General features: G+C 45.6%; 1 protein-coding gene across 2 annotated transcripts in view; it reads left to right on the forward strand.

Moving 5' to 3' along the window:
• The window catches only part of GRIN2B (glutamate ionotropic receptor NMDA type subunit 2B), a 572,709-nt gene that overhangs the window by 187,744 nt on the left and 358,239 nt on the right, over positions 1 to 26,726 (forward strand). For both annotated transcript variants that reach the window (XM_085601197.1, XM_085601196.1), the window contains one exon: positions 17,984 to 18,582. In XM_085601197.1, coding sequence (XP_085457323.1) covers positions 17,984 to 18,582 — 599 coding nt within the window. The remainder of the gene's footprint in view (positions 1 to 17,983; positions 18,583 to 26,726) is intronic.

Consider the following 26,726-nt stretch of genomic DNA (forward strand, 5'->3'; position numbering starts at 1 on the left):
CCCCGCCCGCCACTTTGACTGGACACCAGTCGCTACTGCTGCTTGTGGGCCAGTATTGTGGACTGAGTTTTTTCTCTGTTATTACCACAAACATTGACTACAGCAAGCACAAATGCATGCAGTTCCTTATATCTTGCAAAACTTATATAGAGCTTGCCGGTTCAAATTCAACACTGTCCTGACTTGAAAATGTGGACCACGTTATGAATTATCTAATTTGCTAATGAGGGGCACTTTAATTTGGTGCCCGGGCCCATTATCTGTCCCAGTCCGACGCTGCTCGAAGCTGTAATTTCAGTACAGGTATACACGCAATGCGAGTTCAGACAGACGCTCATACCCAGAGGTACATTGTAGGTGTGCATACAATGTGTTATAGGACTGAGATTCCCACCCAGGTGCCCTGCCGTTGTACACATAGTGTCATTTAAAACTAAGACACATACTCACAGGTGCAGAGCAGATCAGTTGTACACATTGTAATGTATGGCCACGTGATTGTGCGACTGTGGCTTTCCCCTCATAATTATGGATTTATGGCCCTTAAAACATTTCCCACTCTCTGATGCATATTTTGCAGATTTCAACTCAAACATATAAAAAGTTACTTCAAAAATACAGCTACACGTGGTGCAGCACAGTGGCTAAACCTTTTCACAAGTTAACTGGTTACCTTTCAGTTGTTGGTTGATGTATTTGTGAATTAAATTGGTGCTAACAAGGTGAAACCTTTGTCTAAACAGTGTTTATGTACCTAGATAGATAGATAGATAGATAGATAGATAGATAGATAGATAGATAGATAGATAGATAGATAGATAGATGTGCAGGTGTATGGTGTGAGGCTACATAAACTCTTAGTACTTCGGGGTGGAAAAACAAGGGTTTTGAGACAACACTTGGGCTTAACTCTTTCCATCTCATCCTATGTTAATCTTTTAGGACATGGCCTTTACCCATTTGAGGAATACTTTGCTTCTTTCTATTGATGTTTCTGTGGCTTACAATCCAGGTCAAGCCAGAAGAACACCCATTCAATGATAAATTATATCTCAGCAAAGGGCGATCTTGTACATATCCTGTTCCTGTTTCACACACGGAACACCTGTGATACTTTAAGTCGATCTTCTCTGTTTTTAAGCCCACATAACATCACTTCCCAGGATATATTTTGCGCTAAAGAAGTGTTTTTTGGGCCTACGATGTGAACTCCACGAAGCACAAGAATTATTGAAACTATCTGCCGTATGAAAGTTTCTACCTCCAATTAATTTGTCTCTAGGTCCTGACCATTCTCTTGCATGGGTGAACAGCACTCACAACTGAACTCTCTTGAAGTGACTTAGTTACATTGGGGATTGATAGGTGTTAGAAATTGGGTTACTGGTTAATTGGGGCGTGAGCCCTGGTCAAGCAGCAACCACAATCCTAGTCAGGGTAAGGCACTAGCAATCCCCAAATGAACCTGAGCTCAACCCCCTGGTTGCTTGACACAGAGCAGTCAGGCTTAACTCAAACGCAATGTGTAAAGTATTTGTGCAACACTTCAAACCATAAAACAGTAGAAACATCAAACAAAAAGGATCCCACACCAGGTTAAAAGATAGAGCAAAATGTAATAAATATGACACAATTAAACAAAAATACAATCAGTAGAACCGGAATTATACATTTTTAAAGAATATACTGCTATATAGCGCCTAAAAGCATTAAAGTGCCCGGACCGGTCAAAGTCCAAAGTTTAGGCCAACCACGATGGAGTGCGGGTCTGATGCGGTCCCTTATTAGTCACCCTTCAGGTTTACCTTCTCAAGGTTTGAGCCAAGAATCCCGTTTGCGTTGGAGGGGGTCGCGAGGAGCAAAGAAAGCATCGCAGGCAGTGATCGACGTGGCGCGAGGAGCAGGCTGGTAGTCCCCCGCGGACGGTTGATGCTGCTGTAAGAAAAAACAGACTGGCAGCGGCTCACACTGATTTTTGGTGTGAACAGCGCAATTCTGGTGCGAACTGACCCGTTTGCGGTCTCTAAGAGCCAAAAAGCTTGGATTTAAGAGCTCGAGAGCCACCCTAAGGGCCCAGGACCTCAGAGGCACCGCTCTGAGGTTAGAAACTCAATGAAGATGTGTCCAGGAGCTGTTGGGAGCCTGTTATGTCCCTGAGGCTCAGATCAGGACTAGCCCTTTGAGTCACTCTGGTGTCTTGGGTTCAAGATGGGTTGCCGGTCCAGTTCTTCTTCCCTAGGCAAGACCGCAGCAGGTCAGCACAGCAGGGCAGCAGCTCCTTCAGAGTAGCAGTCCAGCGGACTGGCAGTCATTTCGGTAGCACAGCAGTTCTTCTTCCTGCCAGAGTATCTACAGGCACAGAAGTGTACAGGTTTATTTTGCCAGGTCGAAATGGCAGTTTAAACTGCACTCACAGACTCTGCAATGACATGTCTGAGACATGTTTAAAGGGCTACTTAAGTGAGTGGCACAATCAGTGCTGCAGGCCCACTAGTAGCATTTAATTTACTGGTCCAGGGAATTATAGTGCACTTTACTCTGTAAAGTAAATTAAATATGCCAATTTGGTATAAACCATTGTTACCATGTTTGAAGCAGAGGGCACTTGCACTTTAGCACTGGTTAGCAGTGGTAAAGTGCCAAAACATGAGGCCTAAAGGCAAAAAGTTAGGGGGAGATCATGCCAATGATGCTAGGTCTAATAATAGGCACCTAAGTGGTTTTTCTAAAGGGCCTGTAACCCTGCTTTCATCACATTCATGATGCCTGATTCTCACATTATTTGTCATGGTGTGGGCAATTTTTACTGAGTGCAGCAGAAATTTGGAACTAATTAGATGTTTGGTGAAGTCCACATATTCCCTTTGACTGAAATTAGGAATTTAAAAAAGTACTTTGTAGTAATGAAAGCTAATGTGTGGTTGCTTTACCTTTTAGCAGTATTTATTGTATACTGCCTTTTAACATATTTATTTGTGTTACCTAAGGGCTGTTGCTTTCGATTTGTCTCTCTACTAAATAACAATTGGTATCTGACTCTGAAATTCTGTGTGTGATATATTTTGATAGAATACCAATATAGAGCTATAATGAGTTTTAAATTGTGTGTTATGTTCTCTTTTAAATCACATAAACATTTGACGGTGAATTGTTTATAGATATGTCATGTAAATGGTGAACTGAAAGTCTATTTCTTAATGGAAAGACATGCTTCAAGAGGCCTATTTTTGCTGACAGAATGAAACCAAAACCGAAGACCAGTTCTAAAAATCTCTGGGATACACCAAATAAAACAAGAATACCTTTTATTACAATAAATGTGCGTATGTAGGCTTGTTTTCTGCTGAGTGCAATTTTATAAGTTTACACAAACTAATTTAATCTAGGAGTTATTTTTACATACATATGAAAATAAAATCATTGTTCGTTGGTAATTAACATTTTCAAAAGGATCTAGTGAATTTGAGTACCTTAGATTCTTAAGAAACCTTTGTATTTTGCAAAGTGCCGGGATACATTTAGTGTCAGTGGGTGATAAAATAACAACATTGCATTATAGCGAAGGCCACAGAATGAATATACAGCATTAAGCAAAATTTGGTCAACACTGCCACATAACTTGGTTCCCACTGCCACATAATTCCAGTGTCCTTCTTGTGACTGAAACTCAAACCCTTGGCGTGCTGTAGGTATGCAGAGTGTGACATAGAATTGAGACTCACACCCAGGAAGCAATGCACTTATACACACAGTGCAAGTTCTGAGTGGGCCTCACACCCTGGGTGCATTGTAACTGAACACTCAGTTTGGGATAGGACTGTGACTTCAGAATGAGACTCACACCCAAGGGTGCATCGTGACGGCACCAGCTGTGAATGTGGCTCACATCCAGGGAGCAAGGCACTCGTACACACAGACTGGCATATGCCTGAGAGGAACACAAATGAAGCAATGCACTTGTACACACATAGTGACCTAGGAGTGAGGCTTACACCCTGTGTTGCATGGCAGGTGTACACAATGTTACATTGATTTGAGACTCACACCCTCTGGCACATTTCATGTGTACACAGTATCACATAGGGTTGAGATTCACACCCAGGGGTCAGTTCTAAATTTGAGCAAGTGGTTTCTGGTGCTCAGCACCAGGACTTAATCATAAACACCGACGCCTTTCATGAGCATCAGTTAAGAACACATTAATTTATGGTAGGCACGGGGAGATTAAGTGATTTGCCCGGAATCAAAGGATGTTGAGTCAACGCCGACTCTCGAACCTGGTTCCCCAACTCCGAAGTAGGCAGCTCTGGCCACCACGCCATATCCTCTCACCACTTTCATGGTTAGTAGTCAGTTCTGTTTTAGGTGGCGCTAACAGCAGAAATGGGTTGGTGCGAGCTGCCTCCTGACAAGAGCCCCCAGCACTTATTTTTCTACAACTCAACCACTGCCAGGGGTACATAGCTTTACACGTAGTGTTATATAGGGCTGTGACTTAAGAGTGAACTCACACCCAGGGGCGCCTTGTAGGCATACATGCAGTGTGATATAGGACTGTCACACAGGAGTGAGACTCACCTTCAGGGAACAATACACTTTAACACACATGGTGACATAGAACTGAGGATCACACAAATGGAGGGAGAAATGCGATTGGTCACACAGAGTGACTTAGGAGTGAGACTTCCATCCTGTAGTGTACACAGTGTCACTCTGGATTCAGACTCACATACTCTGGTGCAGTGCAGGTGTACACAGTGTCACATCAGCCTGAGACTCACACACGAGGATGCATTCCAACTGTAATAAAGGACTGAGTCTCACAACCAGCGAGCAATGCGGTTGTTCCCAGAGAGTGACTTAGTGGGACACTCATATTCTGTGGTGCATTAGAGGTGTACAAATTTTCAAGTAGGATTGAACCTCACACTCTCTGGTGCACCGCAGGTACGGTGATTACATGCTGTCACATAGGCTTGAGACTCGTACCCTCTGGTGCATTGCCGGTGTACACAGCGTCACATTGGATTGTGACTCACACCCTCAGATGCATTGCAGGTCTAAACAGTGTGGCCTAGGAGTGAGACTCACACCTAGGTGTGCAGTGCACCTGTGCACACAGTGTGACATTGAACTGATATTCACACCCAGTGTGCAGTGCACTTCTACACACAAAGTGACAAAGAAATGAAGCTGACACTCCAGGTGAAGTGTAGTTGTACACACAGAGTGACATGGAGTCACACAAAACCGTGTGTCTGGGAGCTGCTTTGGCTGGGTAGAGAGGTGTTGGAGGCTGGGTTGCACAGAAGGCTTGAGCTCAGCACAAGCAATCAGCAGCCTACTATCGTTGGCGCATGCATAGTGCTAGCCACCTTAGGCTCACCATTGTCAGATGCAAAGCACCATGCTCTGGTCTAAGAATAGTCAATCTAGAAAGCCAGAAGAAGCCTTCCATCCAGTCAATTGACCCTTGGACTCAGGGCTATAAGTGCGATGAAAAAAGTGGGGAGTCTCTAAAAGAGGCATGGCCTATGTAATTATAGGAGTGGCTTAAAACGTAATCTAAATTTTAGTGAGTTCCATGGTGAACCAACTGACTGATATATTGGTGTCTGTCTGGGCTTTCAGACCTGTAACACAACAACTGTCAAATACCTAAAGCCGGCCAGGACGCTTTGTCAATGGTTGTGTCTGTGCGCTCTGCAGAGGGGCCAAGAATGGGATGACCAAGTATTCTGAACTCTTTTTTGAGTCACTGACAGGCACTGTGAGAAACTTGCACTGCCTTCAGCCTCAACTCCAGAGCTCTCAATCGTGGCCCATTATAAACACCATGAGGCTACTCAGTTCAAAGTATGCACTATACAAGACTAATAGGTTACACGAAAAAAATACAAAACGACAACATCCTGGAAATAGCTAGCACACTTATAGAGTGCAAAATTAAGAACGTGAAATATAAACAAGAACTAAATCATTGACATGAATTACATTAATATGTTTTACATTAATCATTCAGAAATCGTCAATGTCTTTGCCATAAAAGTTAAGGACAAATGTTATAAGGGACCAATTGGGACCTGTCTCGATGTCCCTTTGAAATTACTACCATGTCTGTGATCCATAGGCACCGGTACCCTTAAAGCCCTGCTTCCACTAGAATCAGGATCATATACTCCCTCTGCAAATTACAGGTGCCCTGCTTCAGCACCAGATTCACAGAGCTGCAAAAAAAATGGGGAATTATACCTGCAAACCGAATTTGAGCCCAATTTGCGTGCATTATTGACACATTTGTTCAACAACCAACTTCTATTCAATTGTAGAAGTGATCACAAAACAAAACCTAGTACAAGTAGCTCCTAACTCCTAATTGGTACTAGTGCAAATGCAGATGGAAATACTACTTACACCGTTTTTTAAACTTGCAACAGCGCTGTATATACTCTAGGCCATCAGCGTGCGTGGTCAGAGTTGTCCTTTGAGGGATCCTCAGAGACGTTCGGCAGTGATTGGCACCTGAGCCGCGGAAGCTGCGGCAAGGGAGAGCAGATTTTACCCAGCAACGTTTGAAAACTGGCATTTTTGACAGCTTGATTGGTTTGGGGCAGAAAGTCAAGGTTCTGGTCAAACTGCGTGCCTACATATTTTCCTCCGAACTATGTCGTTTGCAGTGAAAAGAATGGATGTTTGGGAGGAAGGGATGCAGTACAGAAACTGACCATTTTTGTGTGTGAAAAAGGCTGCTTTATTGAAACAGGTGCTCATCACAATTTTGCCTTGCAAACCGCCTAACAAAAGGAAAATCTTGCTATTCATCCAGTGAACTAGCCCCTGGCCCACCCCCACCCCGGTCCCTCCCACAACATACCTACCCTGCAGCTAACTCATTTAACTGTATTGCATTTCAACATTTCCTAATTTCTATTTCCCGTACATCCTATGAGTATATGTATGAACCTGTAAGTAACCAAATGTCCTAAACTGAACCTTGAACTACCTGTCTACCCTCCCCTTGCAACATGGTTCCCCAGCTGGCAACACCAACCAACTTCTGCCAACTCCTGTCAAACATTTTATGCCCCTGGAGCACTTGTTCCAAGTGACAACATACACACACCCTGCACCAAAGCACCTGTTTCAACAACGGAGACCATACCCTAGCCCAGCCACACCCCTACTCCCTCCAACATACCCACCCTGCAGCTAACTCATTTAACTGTATTGCATTTCAAATTTTCCAACTTTCTATTCCCCCTATATCCTGTGAGTATATTATGAACCTGTAAGTAACCAACTGACCTAAACTAAACCTTGAACTACCTGCCTACCCTCTCCTTGTACATGGTTCCCCAGCTGGCAACACCAACCAACTCCTGTCATACTTTTCAAGCCTCCGCCACCCAGACAAGGGGGGTTGTGAAACTATCCCCTTTTCTGCCCCCCATTCCTGTACCTTTGCTGTGTGGTCTAACCACCTAACATTCAAAATCTTGGCCAAAACTTCTCTGATCGCCAGAAAATGCAAATCCATTCCCATCCGAGACAGGTGTACCCCATCTCCCCTAAAAAAACTCTGTTGTCTCAAATTTAATGTCTGAATGACAAATTGAACCCAAAATGATCTCCCTTCAAAAGCCCGCCATCTCCCTATTGATTTTCCTCTGCGCCCTGTCTATTAACACCGGCTTGCATGCCTCTCTCCAAGGTCGCTTCGGCACAAACTCAGTCCATAGTACAAAAATCCCTGTCCACTGCTCTTATTTCTCCAACAAATCCCTTTCATAGTCCTCAACAACACCACCTCTTTCGCCCTGATCAAGTTATGCTTCCCAAGATGAAGAAGCAACACATCCGGGCACCTTAACCCAAACATCACGCCGTTTAATGTGTATGGGTCGTCCCTAAAAAGCATTCCCCCCTTTCCCCTCCAAGTAACCTGAAAACGAAATCATTGAAACCCAAATTAGACCCCTCTAGGCCGCTTGACTAGCTGCCCACTTAATGAAGGAGTGGCCCATTACCCAGATATCCAACTGCACGGCAGCTTGGCCAGCTACCGCACCTAGAATGGAAACAAACAAGCAGTAAGCAATTCACCAAGCAGCATCCGCTGCGCTTCCCTCTTCCCCCAGCTCCTTCACATAGCGCCTATAGCATTCCGACGACGAGCAGCCCAGCTGCATAATATCCTCACGTGCCCAAACCCTATTTCCAGCTTCTGATGCTGTCCCAATGCTAAAAGAACTTGTTCTGTACTTGGATGCCTGTACTCCAAGCCGGGCCTTACAAAGCATCGCTATTAACTGGTATGCTATCACTTTTAGGAGGTGCCGAAAGAACAAACTTCTGTCTGCCTTACAACAAGCCGCCCAGCATCCTCCCCATACCATCGGACATGGACCAGATGAACCCATTGATTTCAAGATAAACCACTTCCCCTGTGCTCTCCAATTGCTTTTAGAGTGACTAAGCCCTTTCTCCCATCTCCCCGATGCCCTGACCACGTCCACCCAAAGGAGTCCTCCCATGCCCTCCAAAAGTTCAGATAGTCTGAAAGCCCCAAAAAACATCCACACCATCAGAGTGGAAAAGGCAATTCTCTCCCATCTCTTTGCACACCTCAGGCAACTGCTGCTGCACTTTAACCAGTAGATTTCAAGACAAGGGCTTCCTGACCTGCCCCTTCTGGCCCTATTTCGGCACCCAACCTTTCAGTATCCTGCAGCTCAGTTAACCCATCAATGGAGGGTATCCCCATAACAATTTGCCCATTAAGGCCAACCCCACCAAACTCCCTGTCAATTAAGTCCAAGATATACTGGATCACATCCTCGACCCTCGCACTGCTCACTTCCCGGCGCTGCGCACCCAACTCCAGAAATTCCAGCAAAGCCTGAATGTATGCACTGTTCGTCAACCCTACCACCAGTTGTACCATCCTGCGTTGCCTACGGACCACAAGTTCTCTGGCATGGGTGTTGGGACTCTGTCTGCGTCCTTGGCTAACCCACAGAATCTCCCCCACTATAAATGAGACAAGGCATCCACAATGTCATTGTCCACCCCCGGCATGCATTGCGCCCTGAAAAATATGTCATGATGCAAGCATCCCAACACAAAAACCCATAACTGCTTCAGGGCTCGAGTGTCCCTAGTGGACTGTCTAATCACCACCATTGCCACTGACATTGTCCATCCGAAATAATACTGTGTGCTAACTCCGCGCCCCATCGGGTCACTGCTACCACCAAAGAAAACAGTTCCAAGAACGCTAGTCTCCTGGCTCCGTTTCACCACATGGCCGGCCATGGCTCAGCACACCATCTACCCTGCCAATATAGATCAAAACTGCATCTGAGAAGATTTGTATGTCCCAATCTACGTCCCCCAGCCTCGCCAAAGGAATACAATTCCTGCAGGAAAAAATACCACATTCTCACGTCCTCTTTGACCCCTACATGGTGATAAGGCAGAGAACACCCTGACAATGCCCACCCCAACCTCCTCCAAAATGTCCTACCCGCCCGTACTACCCTGCACGCAACATTGAGGTGTCCCAACAAGACTTGAATCTCTCTCACTTTAATTTTTTCCCTTTCCAGCATGCATATTAACAGTGTCAGTATTTTCTCCTTTTTGTCCTGTGGTAACATGGCTTCAATCCGCATGGAATCAATCTCAATGCCTGAAAACTATAGCACTGTTTGTGGGCCCACTGTTTTCCCTGGTGCTGTTGGCACCCCTAGTTCACCCCTGAGCTCTTTGAATTTTGCCAGTAGAACCTGGCAGTCTGCTGAACCAGGTGCCCCCACAATAAAGAAATCATCCAAATAGTGGGTTACCAACTGATGGCCCATCTGCCATGTAAAAAACCCACTGCTGAAGCACACAAACAGAGCGCATGAAATGGAGCAACCCATTGGTAATGCTTTGTCCATGTACCATTTTCCTTCAAATTGCAAATACCATAGCTGGAAGTCATCCAGGTGTACTGGAAGCATCCGAAAAGCTTACTTCACATTGCATTTTGCTATTAATGCTCCAGGCCCGCCGTTGCTACCAGTGACATGGCCACTTCCACCGAGGAGTAGGACACAGACACTACTTCCTCCACAAAGAAATAATTCACTGATCTACCTTCAGGCCACGACAAATATTGTATCAAACTAAATTAGCTCTCCTCTTGTTTGGGAACCACTCCAATTGGGGACATGATCAGATCTACCATTGACCAATCATGAAAGGGTCCTGCCAACCTCCCCGCTCAGACCTCTTTCACCAATTTTTCCCACACCGCCTCCCTATGCTCTTTTGCTGAGCGCAAATTGTCCACCCACTGCTGAATCCAAGGACCCCGTATCCCAAACGAAAACCCCAACAACGCCCTTCCCGCAACAACAGAGCCTCTTCTGCTCACTCGTAGAACACTAACCAGTACTCCAACCTCTCTAGATTTACCGGAGTATGAGCCTTTCGCACCAAGTCACTAGCCCCCCCTGGTCCCTTGGGGACCTGAGAATTGCTGCTGATGCCATCCTTGGCTACTCCCATATGGCTGCCACTGTCCCGTGCCCTGGCTATGGGACGCACCCCCGTCGAGAACAGTTGACAAGGGGGTGTCACCCTGCTCATTTGGAACACTCATGGCAGAAATTTCGGTATTCTTGCGTGCACATTCCTTAATTAAAATCCGAGCAAGTGCCCCCTGACTCTGGTTGCGTCTTTGGTGCCCCTCCCACCCCTCTCCCGGTGGAACATCCCTGAGAGGGGCAATACACTATAGGTAGACCACTTGCTGTAAAAATAGTCTTCACCAGGTTTGCGGCCCCCATGGTCAGCTGCCATAGATCATAGTCTAGTTCACCCCATTTTGCCTCTGGATCCCAAGCCAGCATGCCAGACATTCCTCGTCATTTTGCACCCACTCATATCCCCCCACGAGTTGGGCTTTCCATACCATATCCATGTAGTTGAACATGACTATGCAGCGCTCTGGGTATTTCTCACAGTATAAACTGGCATAAATTAGAAATCCCATGATCCAATTTTCTATTGTGAGAGGAACCCTTGGCCACTTTGCCAACTCATACTCCTCTTTAGAACCCTCTTTTGATCGCACCTCTCTATGGAGGAGTTTTAACATCTCAACATATTCCCCTTTCCAAATACACTCTTTCGTGGCCAACATTAAATGAGTTCCCAAAGGTTTAGTCATCCAGATAGGGCAATTTTTGTATCATAAACTCCTTGCTTTCGGCCCCCTCCTTCCTCTCTCCTGCCTCATCTAATTCCCCGGTAACTACCCCCGAACCCTCAGTTTTGCTTGTGGCACCGCGCTGAGTGTGAGTGCTATTCTTCTCATCTGTATCCACTCCCACATTTTGTAAGCATTTCTGTTTGCACATCCTCCCCCCTTCAGACCACCCCTGTGGATACCATCTTAGTTGTATTGCCCTTTTCCTTACATGGAGCCTAGGGCAGTGCCCGTGCAGCTGCAGTCCACCTCGCCAGAGTTTTCTCCTTCTTCGCACTCTTACGGGGCTGTTCCTTGTGCACCTGGAACATACTGGACAACTCATTAGTAGACCCTGTCCTCCCTCTAACCTCGGTCTTCTCATACCATGCCATCCTCATCATGATCCAAAATTGGGACCCCCTAGTTCTTCCATAATGCCCCAGCTGCGGCCCGCCCTCCTCTCGTCCTGTGACGCGCCTTCCCTGCCGCTCCGCCGACGCTACTCGCCTGCTTGCTGCTTCGTGGGTGCCAAGGCCTTTCAAGACCTACCTCCTGCTGAAGCCAACTAGGTTGTCCTGGACCTTCGTACTTCGGCTGCAAAGGGATCCCCCACCGGTGTCAGGCGAACCACGCTGGACCCAACCCTCTCTTCCGCTCAGTACTGATGAGCTGCACCCAGCTCTACCCAGTTTGGAACTTTGTATCGCCCCTGCACCTGAAAAAATGATGACAAGACTGGTGTGCTGGCACCCCGCGCCCTCCCTGACACTGCTTCAGTGCCCAAAAATTCCAGCGCCACACCTGATAGCCTTACGTATGACTCACAATCCCCCTGCTCCCACCACTCATCCCCACACTCCAATAGGGACTGACCCCGATGACCCCAAAATCATTATCTACCAAACCGTCCTCCTCTAAGGCATCCCCACTCCATTCGAGGATAGCCACATTTATGGTGGGCCCTGCCCAACCCCTGCTGCTCCCCACCCACCTCCTCAGCAAAAACCTCCCCCTCCCTATACCGCAGACCTCTATTGCAGATAACCTCCCCTGCCTATATATGCATCCACCTGGGCCACCCTCTCCCACCCCCCACTTGAGGCCTCCTCTCAATGCTCAAAATTGTCTAACCCCCCCAGTCTGGCCTGTACTTCTCAAGGCAGTGGGCCGACACTGCCAGGTTCTGTTCCTGTCTGGTTTTGCTGCCCCTCTCACTGCCCCTTGGCTGCTCATCATACGCTGAGCTGGTAAAAGGGCCTTCCCCTTCCCGGCCTCCTCCCAGCTCCTCCCTCTGTCCCGCTGAAGAGCCACGGGGGGGCTCCACAGATGCCATTATGGAGGCCCCTCCCATCCTGCATGCCATCAAAACCGATGGCTCTTCTGATGCAGCTCGTAGCCTCTCTTCTCTTTTATTGGTGGCCCCATAAAGGTGCCTACCGCAGGGCGTCTGACAGTCAGCGTGGCCCCTGCTACACGTGCCACGACCGGTCAGCTGCCCGGCCGACACCAAAAGGTCCTGCCCTCTTATGCCAGGCACCCTGAAGGGCTATTCCTCTAGTCACTGGAGCAGCCCCTCACACTCACCTCATCTAATGCGGCCTCCACCGCCCACCATTTCCTCGGCGGGAAGCATGCAACACCAGCCGCGGCCACACCTGCGGATGCACAGCGAGTAGGGCGGGCCAAGGTGGCATCTGCCTGCCCACCCAACACGTGATCCAGCCTCCCGGCCTCCCTCAGCAGCCGCATTGCCTCACCCACTCGTGCATCAGTGGACATCATTATGAAGTAAATCACCTATGCTATTAAGGACACATCTTGAGCTACCACCTCAAGGCATTAAGACAGTAAGTAAATCTGATACTCTAATCTCACACTACCAACCGCCAGGTCACATGAACTTATAGTGGCTGGTAGTCCAACCTGATCCCCTTAATATACCTTGGTATGTGTTTGGGCTATATGCATAGCCCAATACAAAATGGCAGTCGTTGGACTGAACCACTCTCCCAATCTGCCAGGGGGGGCAGACTTCCCTCCGGCCAGCTGGCCCCCAACCCTCCTTCTGTAGCGCCTACTGGTGAAACTGCTTCTTATGAATTGAAAATAAGGCCAATGCTCAAGCCAAAATTAAGGTGTGGGGAGAATGGCGGAGAAGGTTAAGTAGTGTGGCCTATTCACAAAGGCATTTTGAAGCACATAAATTTGTACTCTTGCAGTACTGTTTTACGTAGTCTTATGCAGCGGTCAAAGTGCATTAAAAAGTATAGGAACTGTGATGCTGTATGCAATGGGGTGGGGTAAGTGAAATTGGGGGTGGGGATCAAAGGCGTGGCTTAAACAAAAATACTCTAACTTTTTTCTGTCCTTCACCTTCAGTTAACTACAAATAAAATAAGCCACTGATTAAAAGAAAAATAAATGCAAGTTAAGTTAGTCAGTGGGAAATGCACGAATCGTACATTATGAAACCTCTATTGGTTAATGCATCTCAGAGGTCTCTATCTGTAACATGAGGGCCTCAGATTTAAATCCTAGTTGATGTAGTGGAGGATAGTGACTTATGAATGTTTAGTGCTATGAGGTACCAATCTGTGACAGAAAGCACTGTGAATATGTAAGGCATTATTTTAAACTTGCATTACACACAGTATAAAGTAGACTGTTAGAGAATGTGCAAAAAGTTTTAAGATAAAGTGCTTCCAAAAGACAGATTTTAGTACTGCCCAAACTGTACATAGTGCAACTTTTTTATAACTGTCCATTAAAAGCATACACTTCACAGCTCAGCTGGTAACTCCCTTGCAATACCACTCAAAAAGGTTAAACCTGTCTCATCAGGAAGTTTCAAGTTATTCTGTCAATTAAATCTAATACCGGCTTCACGGCACCCTTCACATTTGTAGACTAACCATTTGTGCAGGTTTATATTTCTCTCAGGCACTCACCCTGGCAGTAAGGCTTGTTTAGCTGTCTTCCCCTTCCTCGGTTTCACAGCACAGTTCAGTTGAAGCATTTCAACTTTCAGAGTTAAAATCTAGGATCTGTTCTCTTTTCGCAAACACTTGTGGAATGTTTTTTCTTAAATTAGGAAAGTATGGGCATCTCATGCCCCTCAGATCCCACCCACTTCGACCACTGTTCTTACGCGCCTTAATGAATTTGCTTCAAAACATCTAAAATGGGAATATTTCTATACAGGTAACACAACTAGAAATGACTGTACCCTCTTTTAAGTTGTATTACTAATACACAGTTGAATATTTCAGAACCAATTCACAAGGGCATGGAAGAGTATATAAAGAGTGCTCCTGTAGTTTGGTTTACTTTACACCTAAATGCTTCTGTAAATCGGAACCTATAGGTTAAATTTGCAATCAACAGCACTGTCCCCAACAACAGAAGGTAGAATGCAAGCAAACCAGTGAGTCCAGGGAGCAGGTCAAAGAAAATAAGAGCAAAAAATATGCATTGACTAATAGGTACAAACACTCACAGACTCAGACAATACAGCACAATCCATAAAAGTTCTCCACATCTTATACCAAAACCTTTTACACACCGACACCGCCAAAACACTATTAAAAATTGGGCATAGCAGTACATAAGATCACTGCAACATAACACAATTGAGATCTGACTTTTTTATTTTGGTGCACAAACATCCATCTTAGAACGGCGCGAAATTAGCTTCCTCCATCCATAATGCTGCCTGCAAGAAAAATCTGTTTCTAGAATTGTACTCTTTGTAATAAGTGGCCAGGTAGAAGGGTGGTTAAAGCACAGATTGCTAATAAGTCCCTCAACGTTATCACTGTTTCTAGTCAAGTCGATGCTAATCATTGTGGCTGATGCGGGGTTAGTTTAAGTTGTGCACTGCTATTAGAAATATTGTATTCTAGTAAAGTCCCTCCCTCTTTACTTCTCTACTTAGACTTTGAATATTGACCTACTATGTAAACTAGATCAATGCTTATTGGATGGAGTTTATAGTTTGTGAGAGCCCTTAATGACAACTAGGCTCAGCAACCCAACACAAGCTTATCATTTGATATTTGGAAAACCTTTGGGGTTTATGGGAATCAATTTTGTCTTCTGGGCTGTAAGAACTTGGGTTATGGGTTGAGAGGGTGGAAGCCCCACTTAGGCAATCACCACAATCCTTGTCAAGGTAATCCACAAAGTCACTAAGTTAGCCTGTGCTTAACACTCTAGTAGTCTAGCTTAATTTAGGGGTAATGTGTAAAAGATTCATGCAGCACACAAACAGTAATAAAATGAAAACCCAACATTAAAAAAAATCCCAACCCAATTTAGAAAAAGAAACTAAATTATAAATAAAATGAGAACAAAATGAGAAAAATCCATTCAATTGAACCGGAGATATTGAATTTTAAAGGTTAGAATAAAAATAGCATCAAGAAGCGGAAAGCGACAACTGTGAGTATCTGGTCACACTGGACCAGGACAATGCAATAAGTTGAGGCCAACCGCAATGGAGCACAGGCCGGGCACATGACCAAGTTTGGCCTACTGGGAGTTGTGCCATATGTCCTTGGTGTGAGGTCTGAGCGGTCTTCCTTTGTGGAGCTTTGCATTATTCGGTGTCAGTTCCGATGAGGCTTTCAGCTGTGTGGCAAGGCTTTGCGGGGCTTTGTACCGCTGGACGTCAGTTCCGATGAAGCTTTCAGCTGTACAGTGAGGCTTTTTGGGGCTTTGTGTCGCTCGGCATCCGTTCCAATGAAGATTTCTGCTGTGCGGCGAGGCTTTACAGGGTTTTGCGTCGCTCGGCATTGGTTCCGATGAAGCTCTCAGCTGTGTGGTGAGGCTTTGCGAGACTTTACGTCGCTTTGCGCTGAATTTGATGGAACCTTCAATTAGGCAAGAAGGAGTTCTCTCTGATGCTAGCCAAGGGTCCAAGACCTGGGGAGGCACCTCTCGGGAATAAGGGACTCACTCAAGCAAAAGACATCAGCAGGCTCAGCCAGGTTTATTCACAGGTCCAAGCAGGTCAAAATGCAGCAGGTCAGCTAAGCAGTTGAAGGGAGGCCTCTGAAGCTTGTTGTGTCCCTGTAGCTCACACAGGTCAGCCAACTAACCATTTGGAGTCACGCTGGGTAGTCTGGGATGATGGCAAGCAGGACCACTCTTCCTTCTCTGGCAGCAGGGCAGTCCTTCATCTATAACTTCCACATGTCCAGGAGGGTTCTGCTGAGTGGCGCTGGAGGTCCAATATGTATGTCTGGTGCCAGCCTTTGTGTGAGTGATTCGCTATAATACCTCCATATCTGGTTCTGGAAAGTTCTTCCTCTTCCCTGTCATGACTGCAAACTGCCTGGAGTGACAAAATGCTACTGTCAAGTTCCTTTGGGTGTGCTGGAGGCAACGCACTTTGAAATTTAAGTGGGATCAGGGTACAGCTCCTCCCCCAGCCACCCTGGCAGGATGGACCATCCTGTCCCCACTTACTCTCCTTTGTGTCACTGTCTGAAAGGGATACACAAACACCCAACAGCAGAGCCATTCACAGTCATGTGACCCAGGATATGGCAGAGTGCACAAATGGTTATGACAAGAAAAAGCAAACTTTTTAAAAGTGATATTTTCAGAATATTGTCACAAAAAATATGACTTTACGATTGAAAAGGATTTTCAATTGCAATTCATTTGAGTCTAATCAGGATATCTCTATATGTGTATCTGCTCCCAGTCCAAAGTTAGCACTTATTAAATGTAATAAGGTTAGTCAATGGGAACGATAGGCCTTACAGCAATGAAAAATTACTTTGAGTTTTTCACTTCCAGGACATGTAAAAAGTAAACACACACATGTCCTACTTTTTAAGTACAATGCACCTGCCCGATTATCCTTTAGGACCTACCTTAGGGATGCCTTAGAAGTATCAAAAAGTAGGATTTTCATCCTGGCAAAAGGTTTGTATTTCCAGGTTGAAAATGGCAGTTTAAAATGGCACTACAAACATGTTTTTTAAAAAGCTACTTTCATGGTTGGCACAATGAGTGCTGCAGCACACTAATAGCACTTAATTTATAAGCCCTCGGTACATGTAGTACCAAATGTTAGGGACTTATAAGTAAATTAATGGACCAATCAGGTGTAAGGCAATTTTACCATGTTTGAAGGAGAGAGCACAAACACTGTAGCACTGGTTAGCAGTGGTAAAGTGCACAGAGTCCAAAAAACTAACAAAAACGTGCTCCGCAAAGGAAGGGAATGAAAGCAAAAAGTTTTAGGTGAGCCTTGAGGGAGGGTCATGTTCAACATGGGAAAGCGAATTAATCAGGGTACTAGCCTAAACAGTGCACATTTATATAACTCAAAAAGGGAGTGAACATACCCATCAATTTTTCAGCATATTGCACGTTTGAATTTCTTGTTCAAGGTTTTTGAGTCACTTCTGCTGAGCCCAGCCAGGTGTCCACCCAGATTATAAAATGTGATTCAGGTTATGCGAATGAGACTTCTTTATTTTGCAACTGTATCCATGGAAATAGCCTTTAGGATCAAACTACTGTTCTTGTCTAGTGTTCTTTGCAACAAGCTTCTCGAAAGTTGCTTAGGAAAACAAAAATCCTAGAGTTGCATTCAAATTTTAGCTCTTCAAAACCTTAATGAACATTGTCTTTACATTCAAACGGCTCTTGCATAAATATGTTTTTACACTAGTTCTTCGAATTACCTCTATTGGTCCAGTAACCCTTTCTTCTTTTGGTTTTTAGGAGGAATCCTCAATGTTCTTCCAGTTTGGTCCGTCCATCGAGCAGCAAGCCTCCGTCATGTTAAACATCATGGAGGAGTATGACTGGTACATCTTCTCCATTGTCACCACCTACTTCCCTGGTTACCAGGACTTTGTGAACAAGATACGAAGCACCATCGAGAACAGTTTTGTGGGCTGGGAGCTGGAGGAGGTCATTGTACTTGACATGTCCCTGGATGACGGGGACTCCAAAATCCAAAACCAGCTCAAGAAGCTGCAGAGTCCTGTGATCCTGCTCTACTGCACTAAGGAGGAGGCCACGTACATCTTTGAGGTAGCCCACTCAGTGGGGCTTACTGGCTACGGGTACACGTGGATCGTACCCAGCCTGGTGGCGGGGGACACGGACACTGTGCCAGCGGAGTTTCCCACTGGGCTCATTTCAGTATCCTATGACGAGTGGGACTATGACCTTCCCGCCAGGGTGCGAGATGGGATTGCCATCATCACCACAGCAGCATCGACTATGCGGTCTGAGCACAAGTTCATCCCAGCGCCCCGGATCAGCTGCTTTAACACTCAGGAGAAACGGATCTACCAATCCAACATGCTGAACAGGTGAGCCCGGGTTCCACCAACAAGCACAATGGGGAACAGTCAGGTGCATGTATTGACCTCATCCAATTCAAGGATAGTAGAAAGTTTGGAGAAAAGACGGGCGTAAGTTAGCTCCATGATCCTACATCGGAAGGTGCAATATTACAGCACTTCACTTCTGATTATTTATTTTGTTCATTTTATTTTATTTGATTGGAGGTATTTAGAAAGTGCTAACACAACCCTAGAGGGAGCAGTTGAGTGCTGTACACAGTAGCAGGATCCAACACATAAACATAGACCTGCAGGTATGTTTGCATTGAGAATTTAGGACAATAAATGCAATTAATTAAAGAAGAAACAGCATTAACGAGGGCTGTGGCGAGGTTTCAGACTCACATTATAGGAAGATTGAGATGAGGTGAGCTTTGAGACTTTTCTTTTATTGCTACCCCAAAGGAGCAGGTCTGGGATGCAAATGAAGATTTTTTTAGAGTCTTGGCCCATATGTTGTGGAAGACTGGTTGAGTGTGCGTTCTTGTCAGTTGTTTGGCTTTTATACAATTGTGTGGAAAAATATATTTTTTCATAAAATGTGATATTTTTCATTTCTTTTCCTTGGAAGAAAATACTGCCAAAATATTAACATTTTGCAAATATTTGCTCTCGGCAAAATAATTGAGCATCCCTCAGAATGCTCACATTTTACAAATACCGTAAATCAACATTTTGAGTGTATTTTTCTAACAAAATAGGTGAACAATCTGCATGTTTTTTTCACTTTTTATAATTACTGAAAATCTGCCCCTGACGTTTTGCAGTAGAATTTTCCTACTGCAAATGATTTTGCTAAAAGATATGCAATATTGGAGAAACATTTTTTTTGCAAACTTTTAGAGCACAAGGTTCTGAATTTTGCCCAGTTCTACAGGGGGGGTTTAAATTTGGAGCACCCATGGCTATTGATGCGAGGTCTATTAGTCTCTGAAGTTTAAAACTGGATGTTTTTTCAGGCGATGAGGTTTTTTCCTACCTTTAGACTTTGTAGCTTGGGACACGCAGAGATGCTGGCTGGAAGTTACTGCCCACATGGGTTTGTTGAGCTATCAGCTCCTAACATTCCCATATGGCGACCCCACTGAGGGTTGTCTGCAAACATAGGGGGCTTCTGAAAAACACCCATTGTCGCAAATCTCTGATAGCCAGCCACAGTTCAGTCTGCCTCAGAGAGTGAGGGTCTGCTGCTTGGACCTCACTCACATTTACAGGGATGGATATGATTCCACATTCTGCTGGGGGTGGCTACTGCAAAGTTGCCAGTTCAGAGCATGCTCTTTCTGCTCCGACTGCAGATCAGTCCTCAAGGTGCTATCAACAGCTTCACACTTCCTGTACCCCAGAGGCCAAGGAAGAGAGTTGTAAGAAAACAAGTTACTTACCTGTAACTACAGTAATCCAGTATTGGTATCTTTCATAGATTCACATGCCTGAATCATTCCCCGTCGCCGAGGCGGGAGTCCCACGGTAAATACAATAGTAGTGCCAAGAGTAAATAATAGTAGTAGGCTAAAAGAAAAAGCCTAAGGCCTAAGTCTTAGTAGCCTATCTACATCATTATAGAAAAAAGAACCAAAGATTGGTCCCAGCCAATCAGCTGCCAGCACCCTCCAGAACCTTCCCAGCAGAGGCAGTTCTCCTCAGATTTTCCTAGCACAAGTGAGAAGTAAGTATACCAGATATAGAGAACTGACTAGCCGGGGAGGAGGGTGGTTGCATGTGAATCTATGAAAGATACCAATACTGGATAACTGTAGTTACAGGTAAGTAACTGGTTTTCTTATCCAGTATTGGGGTATCTTTCATAGATTCACATGCCTGAATCAGAGTAGTAAGCAGTATAACCATATACTGTCGTTTGCGGATGGTGGGAGACACTGGTTCATAAACTCCCAAATAGCATCCTCAGTGCTTGAAAAAACACATCTTTCTTTCTTTCTTTTTTTAAATTTTTTTTTTAAAAGAGTAGTCTTAAAGGAAGCAAAGCTATATCCAAGTATTAGCTATTATATATATATATATATATACAAATATTTAAAATCTTGCAGATATATAAATCTGTACATATTAAAGAATGGAATAATACATAAAAGGGCAAAGTATCTGAGTCTGGTCTTAATGAAAGAGATAGCATAGAACAGCCTGTCCAACCGCTGCATCATCTTGATGCGAAAATTGAAGACAGTAATGCTTCATCGACGTGTGGACATTTTTACATGTCGCAGCACGACATATTTTCCGGAGTTACTCCAGCAAACAAAACTGTCGACGTCGATACTGTTCTTGTTGAATGAGCTTTGACTTTCCTCTGCAAAGGTCTGTTAGCCTTGTCATGGCAGAAATGAATAGCAGATGCCAGCCATCTGGCTATTGTTCCGCTTTGTTACAGCATTTCCAAGAGTTGCTTGACCATTCGCCACAAACAGCCGGTTGGATCGTCTGATATCCTTAGTTTTCTGTAGGTAGAGTTTAAAACAGTGTGTAACATCCAGCGAGTGTAATGTTCTTTCAGCTGGAGTGGATGGATCCGGAAAGAATGTTTTTAATCTTACCGGTTTGTTCAAGTGAAATCTTATGGTACCTTAGGAAAGAACCTGGGATTTGTTTGAAGGGTTACATAGTCCCGAGCAAAATGTAAAAGGGGGTTCATTTATAGTGAAAGCTTGGATTTCACTAACCCTTCTTGCCGAGGTAAGAGCCAGTAAATGGGAAACCTTCCAAGTGAGGAATTTGAGATCAGCTTTATGGATAGGCTCAAATGGATGCCTCATTAACTGCACTAGCACAGTGTTGAGTTCCCACTGTGGAGGGGTGCTCGCACTGGAGAGAAGGCTCGGAAGATTCCTTTCATAAATTGTTTGATAAGTAAAGGCGAGCAGAGAAAAGGGAATTTTGAGCATTTCCTGAATCTAGAAAGTGCAGCAAGATGTACTTTGACCGGTGAAAAAGTAAGCCCAGACTTGGCTAGAGAAAGCAGATAATGGAGAACTTGTTCTGCAGTAGCTTGAATTGAGTGAATATTATTTGCCTCACACCAACAGCAAAATCGGTTCCATTTAAAGCGATAAGTTTTGATTGTGCTTTGGGCACGAGATTTGGCCAATATTTCATGACAGTCTTGTGAAATGTTGAGGTCCTTGAACTCTAAGAAATCAGGAGCCATGCATGCAAGTGCAGTGACTGTGGGTCTGGATGAACCACTTGGCCTCCGACCCTTGACAACATCATAGGCGACAGCAGTAGGCAAATGGGTTTGCCTTGAGACAATAGTAGAAGTTCCTGGAAGCAATATTGTCTTGGCCAACGGGGTGCAATCAGAATTAGACGGCAACCTTCCAGCTTCATCTTGCGGAGCACCTTCGGAATCAATGGTATTGGGGAAAAGCGTGCACACCAATCTCTGATCCCTGTTGAGGGAACCTGCTGGCATAATATTGACATTCTTTGTTCTCTCTTGTTGTGAATAGGTCCAGGGCTGGTTTACCCCAAGCTTGGAACACTGTGTTCACCTGTTCCTTTTCCAGCTTCCACTCCTAACAGTCCGACTGAGACGTGCTCAGTGTGTCCGTCAGGGTATTGAGGAGACCCCTGACGTATTTGGCTCTCAGGGCATCTTGTGGAAAGTGACCTATTCCCACAATTCCTAAGCTTCTTGCGAGAGCATAGCTGATTTTTATCCTCCTTGTTTGTTGATATAATACATGCTGATGGTATTGCCAGTCCGGACTAGCACCGACGAACCCTTAATCCTCGGGAGGAATGCTTGGAGAAAACAGAAAAACGGCGCGAAGCTCATCCTGTTGATCTGCTGTTGTTTTTATCTTTGAGATCAAATCCTGCAGATGACCTCCCCATCCTTCCATGGAGGTATCGGTCATTACAACGAAATCTGGAATGGTCTGTAGGAACGTGAGACCCTGGGTTAGATTCTCTGTCTGCGACCACCAATGTAGAGAATTTATCATGTGCGGCGTGACCGTGATGGTATCGTCAAACAAATCCATGGCTTGTTGCCATTGAAGTTGCGGTTCCTCCTGAAGAGGTCGCATTTTGAGCCGTACCAAGGGTATGAGATGTATCGTTGAAGAGCACATCCTCAGGAGCGAAGCGAACATTCGGACTGAAACTGGCCTTCTTCTTTTCTTTTTTTTTTCAAATTAACCTTGCCAATTTTTGAAGATGCAGTTGGCGACCAAGTGACAAGAATGCGTTGCATTGGACCGTGTGTAACCTTGCTCTGAGAAAAAACATGCTTTGGAGAGGACGTAACTGATTTGCTGTCGTTGAGAAACAGCCTCAGAGAAGAGAAGAGATGGATACATTCTGCTGTGGCAATCTTGGTTTCATGTTCTGAAGGACCTTTGAGCAGCCAATCGTCTAGATAAGGGAACACTTGTATTCCTCGAGATCGCAATGCTGCTGCCACTGGTGCCAAGCACTTCGTGAAGGTTCTTGGTGCCAATTTCAGCCCAAACAGGAGCCCTTTGAACTGATAATGGGTGCAAGGCACTTGAAAGCGAAGATATTTGTGATGTTTGGGGTGGATAGGTATGTGGAAATACGCATTTTCCATATCCAGAGAAGCCATAAAATCTCCTTTGTTTAAACAACTCAAAATCTCATGACGACGAGGGGGACCCCTGGGCAGAGTAATAGGTGGCTGTTTGATGAATTCCAGGGTGTGGCCATTGGTTACTAGGTCTAGAACCCATTGGTCTGATGTAATTTCCTGCCACTTGTGAACAAAGCTGATATCTTCTGGCCCACGGGTAAGAAGGGTAAAATGGTTGGTGCCCTATGGAGATCACTGCTTCCTCTTAGCGTCTCGGCCTTGATACTGCGATCTCTTTTGACCACCCTGACGGGAGAAACTAGCCGTAGAGTATTGACGGTATGATGTCTGGCTTTAAGGCTGTACTGGGATTGATACTGCCTATTCTGTTGGTTTTGGTATCCTCCTCTTGACGAAAAAACCACGTCCTCTCGCTCCTCCGAAAGATCTGCACCCGTATTAAAGGGTGCCTAATGATCCTGCAGTATCCGTGTTAATTTTTATAGCTAAGAGGGTTTCATCAATATGTTCACCAAACCAAAAACCTCTTCATCATAGGCCATGTCTAGAATCTTTGATTGCCCCTCAGGTTTGAAAGTAGTGGCTTTAAGCCATCCCTGGTGTCCAAACACTGCAGCCCCTGCTAGCTGATGGAAGTTGGTGTTCACTATGTCCAAGGCGCATCTATAGTTTCCGATGCGGCACGTTCTCCTTCCAACAGAATCTTTCTTGCTTTCTGCCTTCGGTCCTCAGGAATGAGGTCAATAAGACTCGCCATGTCTGACCACATTTGACGGTCATAACAGCCGATTATGGCTAGAGAATTGGCAGCTCTAATAGAGGCCACTGCCATGGTAGAGAATTTTTTGCCTATAAGGTCCAGACGACGTCCTTCCTTGTGTAGTGATAGGCGTTGCGGGATTTTAGATCACTGTTGGGCGGCCTGTAAAATTATTGAAGCTGGCCGAGGGTGACCCATTAAACAGTATGGGCTTTTAGCAGGTGCACAATATTTCTTTTCTATGCGCGGAAACACTGCTGGAATAGATGTAGTCTAGTATAGGTACCACACTCGAGATCTTCCTGGACTCTTCTTTGAAATCATAAAGGAAACATTCTGTCTGTTCGACTAACTGGCAGTAGAAGTCTAGTTCTTGCCCGCTGTATTAAATTATGTACAGGATGCAGTCATAAATGAGGCCACCGTAGACGATCTCATCGTAGACTTTGCTGTCGTAGACATGGGTATGTAGGCGAGGTTATTGCAGACGAAGCCGTCGTCATAGATGACCGTCCTGAACAACCATCATAGATGAGGCTGTCGTAGACGACCGTCATAGACAATGCCATCATAGATGAGGCAATCATAGGTGAGGCCATCCGTAGATGAGGCCATCCGTAGATGAGGCAATCATAGATGAGGCAGTCCGATGATGGCCATTTGTGGATGAGGCCATTCGTAGATGAGGCCATTCGTAGATGAGGCCATTCGTAGATGAGGCCATCCATACATGATGAGGCTGTCGTAGACGATGGTCATAGACAATACCATCATAGATGAGGTAATCATAGGTGAGGCCATACGTAAATGAGGCAGTCCTAGATGAGGCAATCGTATGATGAGTTTTTCTTCGAGATGAGGGTGTCCTGGGCAATCTCATTGTAGAGGAGGCCATCGTAGATGAGGCCATTCGTGGGTGAGGCCATCATAGATGAGGCCGTCGTCGACGGCCGTCGTAGATGAGGCCGTCGTCGGCGACCGCCGTAGATGAGGCAGTCGTAGAAGGCGGTCGCAGATGAGGCCGTCGTCGACGACCGTTGCAGATGAGGCTGTCGTCGACGACCGTCTCAGATGAGGCCGTCGTCGACGACCGTCTCAGATGAGGCCGTCGTCGACGACCGTCGCAGATGAGGCCGTCTTCGACGACCGTTGTAGATGAGGCCGTCGTCGACGACCGTCGTAGAAGGGGCCGTCGACGGCCGTCGTAGATGAGGCCGTTGTCGACGACCGTCGTAGACGACCGTCGTAGATGAGGCCGTCGTAGACGACCGTCGTAGATGAGGCCGTCGTAGACGACCGTCGCAGATGAGGCCGTCGTAGACGACCCTCGTAGATGAAGCCGTCGTAGATGAGGTCAATATTGGTGAGGCAGTAATACTAGACATGGAGTTTTGTAATAGACTCCTTAATGTCAGGTTAAACAGATTTCCCTGATGTAGGGATGAAAAGGGAGTTGTAAGATCAGCCTCTGAGGAAGTTTCTCCCACTTGCCTCTCTCTGTGAGAAGTGCCTATCAAGACTCAAGGTAGGTCTTTATGGCTTTTTTGCGCGCCCTCTGGAGGCTCCTGGCGCGACTTCTCCCTTTGACCTTTCCTATGAGGTGAAGGAATCCTCGTTGTTCTCATCAGAAGTGACAGATGAAAGTCTCTTTAGTCCCAATAATAGCCTCATCTTTCAGAACGTGAGAGTTATTGAGGAAAGGTTAGACATATTTCGTAGTCTATTACCTTGTTTCCTGCCACTCTGCCATATTACTGCCTTAATAGGGTCAGAGAAATGAAGTATGATCTTGGATGATCCAAAGAGTAGTAATAGCTGAAGAGACTCCCTTCACACACGACGTGCGGTGAAAATCTGAGGAGAACTGCCTCTACTGGGAAGGTTCTGGAGGGTGCTGGCAGCTGATTGGCTGGGACCAATCTTTGGTTCTTTTTTCTATAATGATGTAGATAGGCTACTAAGACTTAGGCCTTAGGCTTTTTCTTTTAGCATACTACTATTATTTACTCTTGGCACTACTTTTGTATTTACCGTGGGACTCCCGCCTCGGCGACGGGGAATGATTCAGGCATGTGAATCTATGAAAGATACCCTAATACTGGATAACAGGAAGGATAGCGCTGCTGTCTGAACCCAGTGTTCTCCTTCATTTTATCAGCGATAGCAGTAGCGGCTGCTACCGGACACTGTGGTGAGACAGGAGGTGGAAAAAATAATAAGGACTTACCTGAAACAGACGGACGGCTGCCTCTCCTCTGTCCTCTTCATCTTCCAGTCTCCAATCCCGGCCGGCAGCAGGAAGCACCCGGGCACACAGGCTCTTCTGAGCCAATCACAATGCTGCAATACAGCGTTGTAGTTGGCCTGAGCGCTGTGGTTTGGCGCTGAGATGGGTACAGTCAGGTGCACTTTGCATGTTCCTCACCAGGCTGTGTAATGCATCGTGGTGGGAACTATGCAAAGTGCACATGACTGTTTGGCCGGCCCAGAGGGCCAAACCACTTCTCCCCGGCGCTGCGCTTCCCCGCCCTGCCACTGACTGCAATAGGAAAAATACAATGATAATAACAATACATTATTATCATTGTATTTTTCCTTTTGAGCAGTGGGGCAACGCTCCACCTTAACGCAGGAGCCGTCACCGAGAGATAGCTCTGCTGTCTGACACCAGTCTGCAGGATATGTGTGACTGTAGAGATACATTTATTGTCTGAGGCTGGAGTGTGTACAGTTAGAGGGAATGCCCGGCTGTTTGATGTGTGTAAACTATTTGTT

This window comes from Triturus cristatus, chromosome 4_2 (genome assembly GCF_964204655.1).
Source record: "Triturus cristatus chromosome 4_2, aTriCri1.1, whole genome shotgun sequence".
Taxonomy (NCBI): domain Eukaryota; kingdom Metazoa; phylum Chordata; class Amphibia; order Caudata; family Salamandridae; genus Triturus; species Triturus cristatus.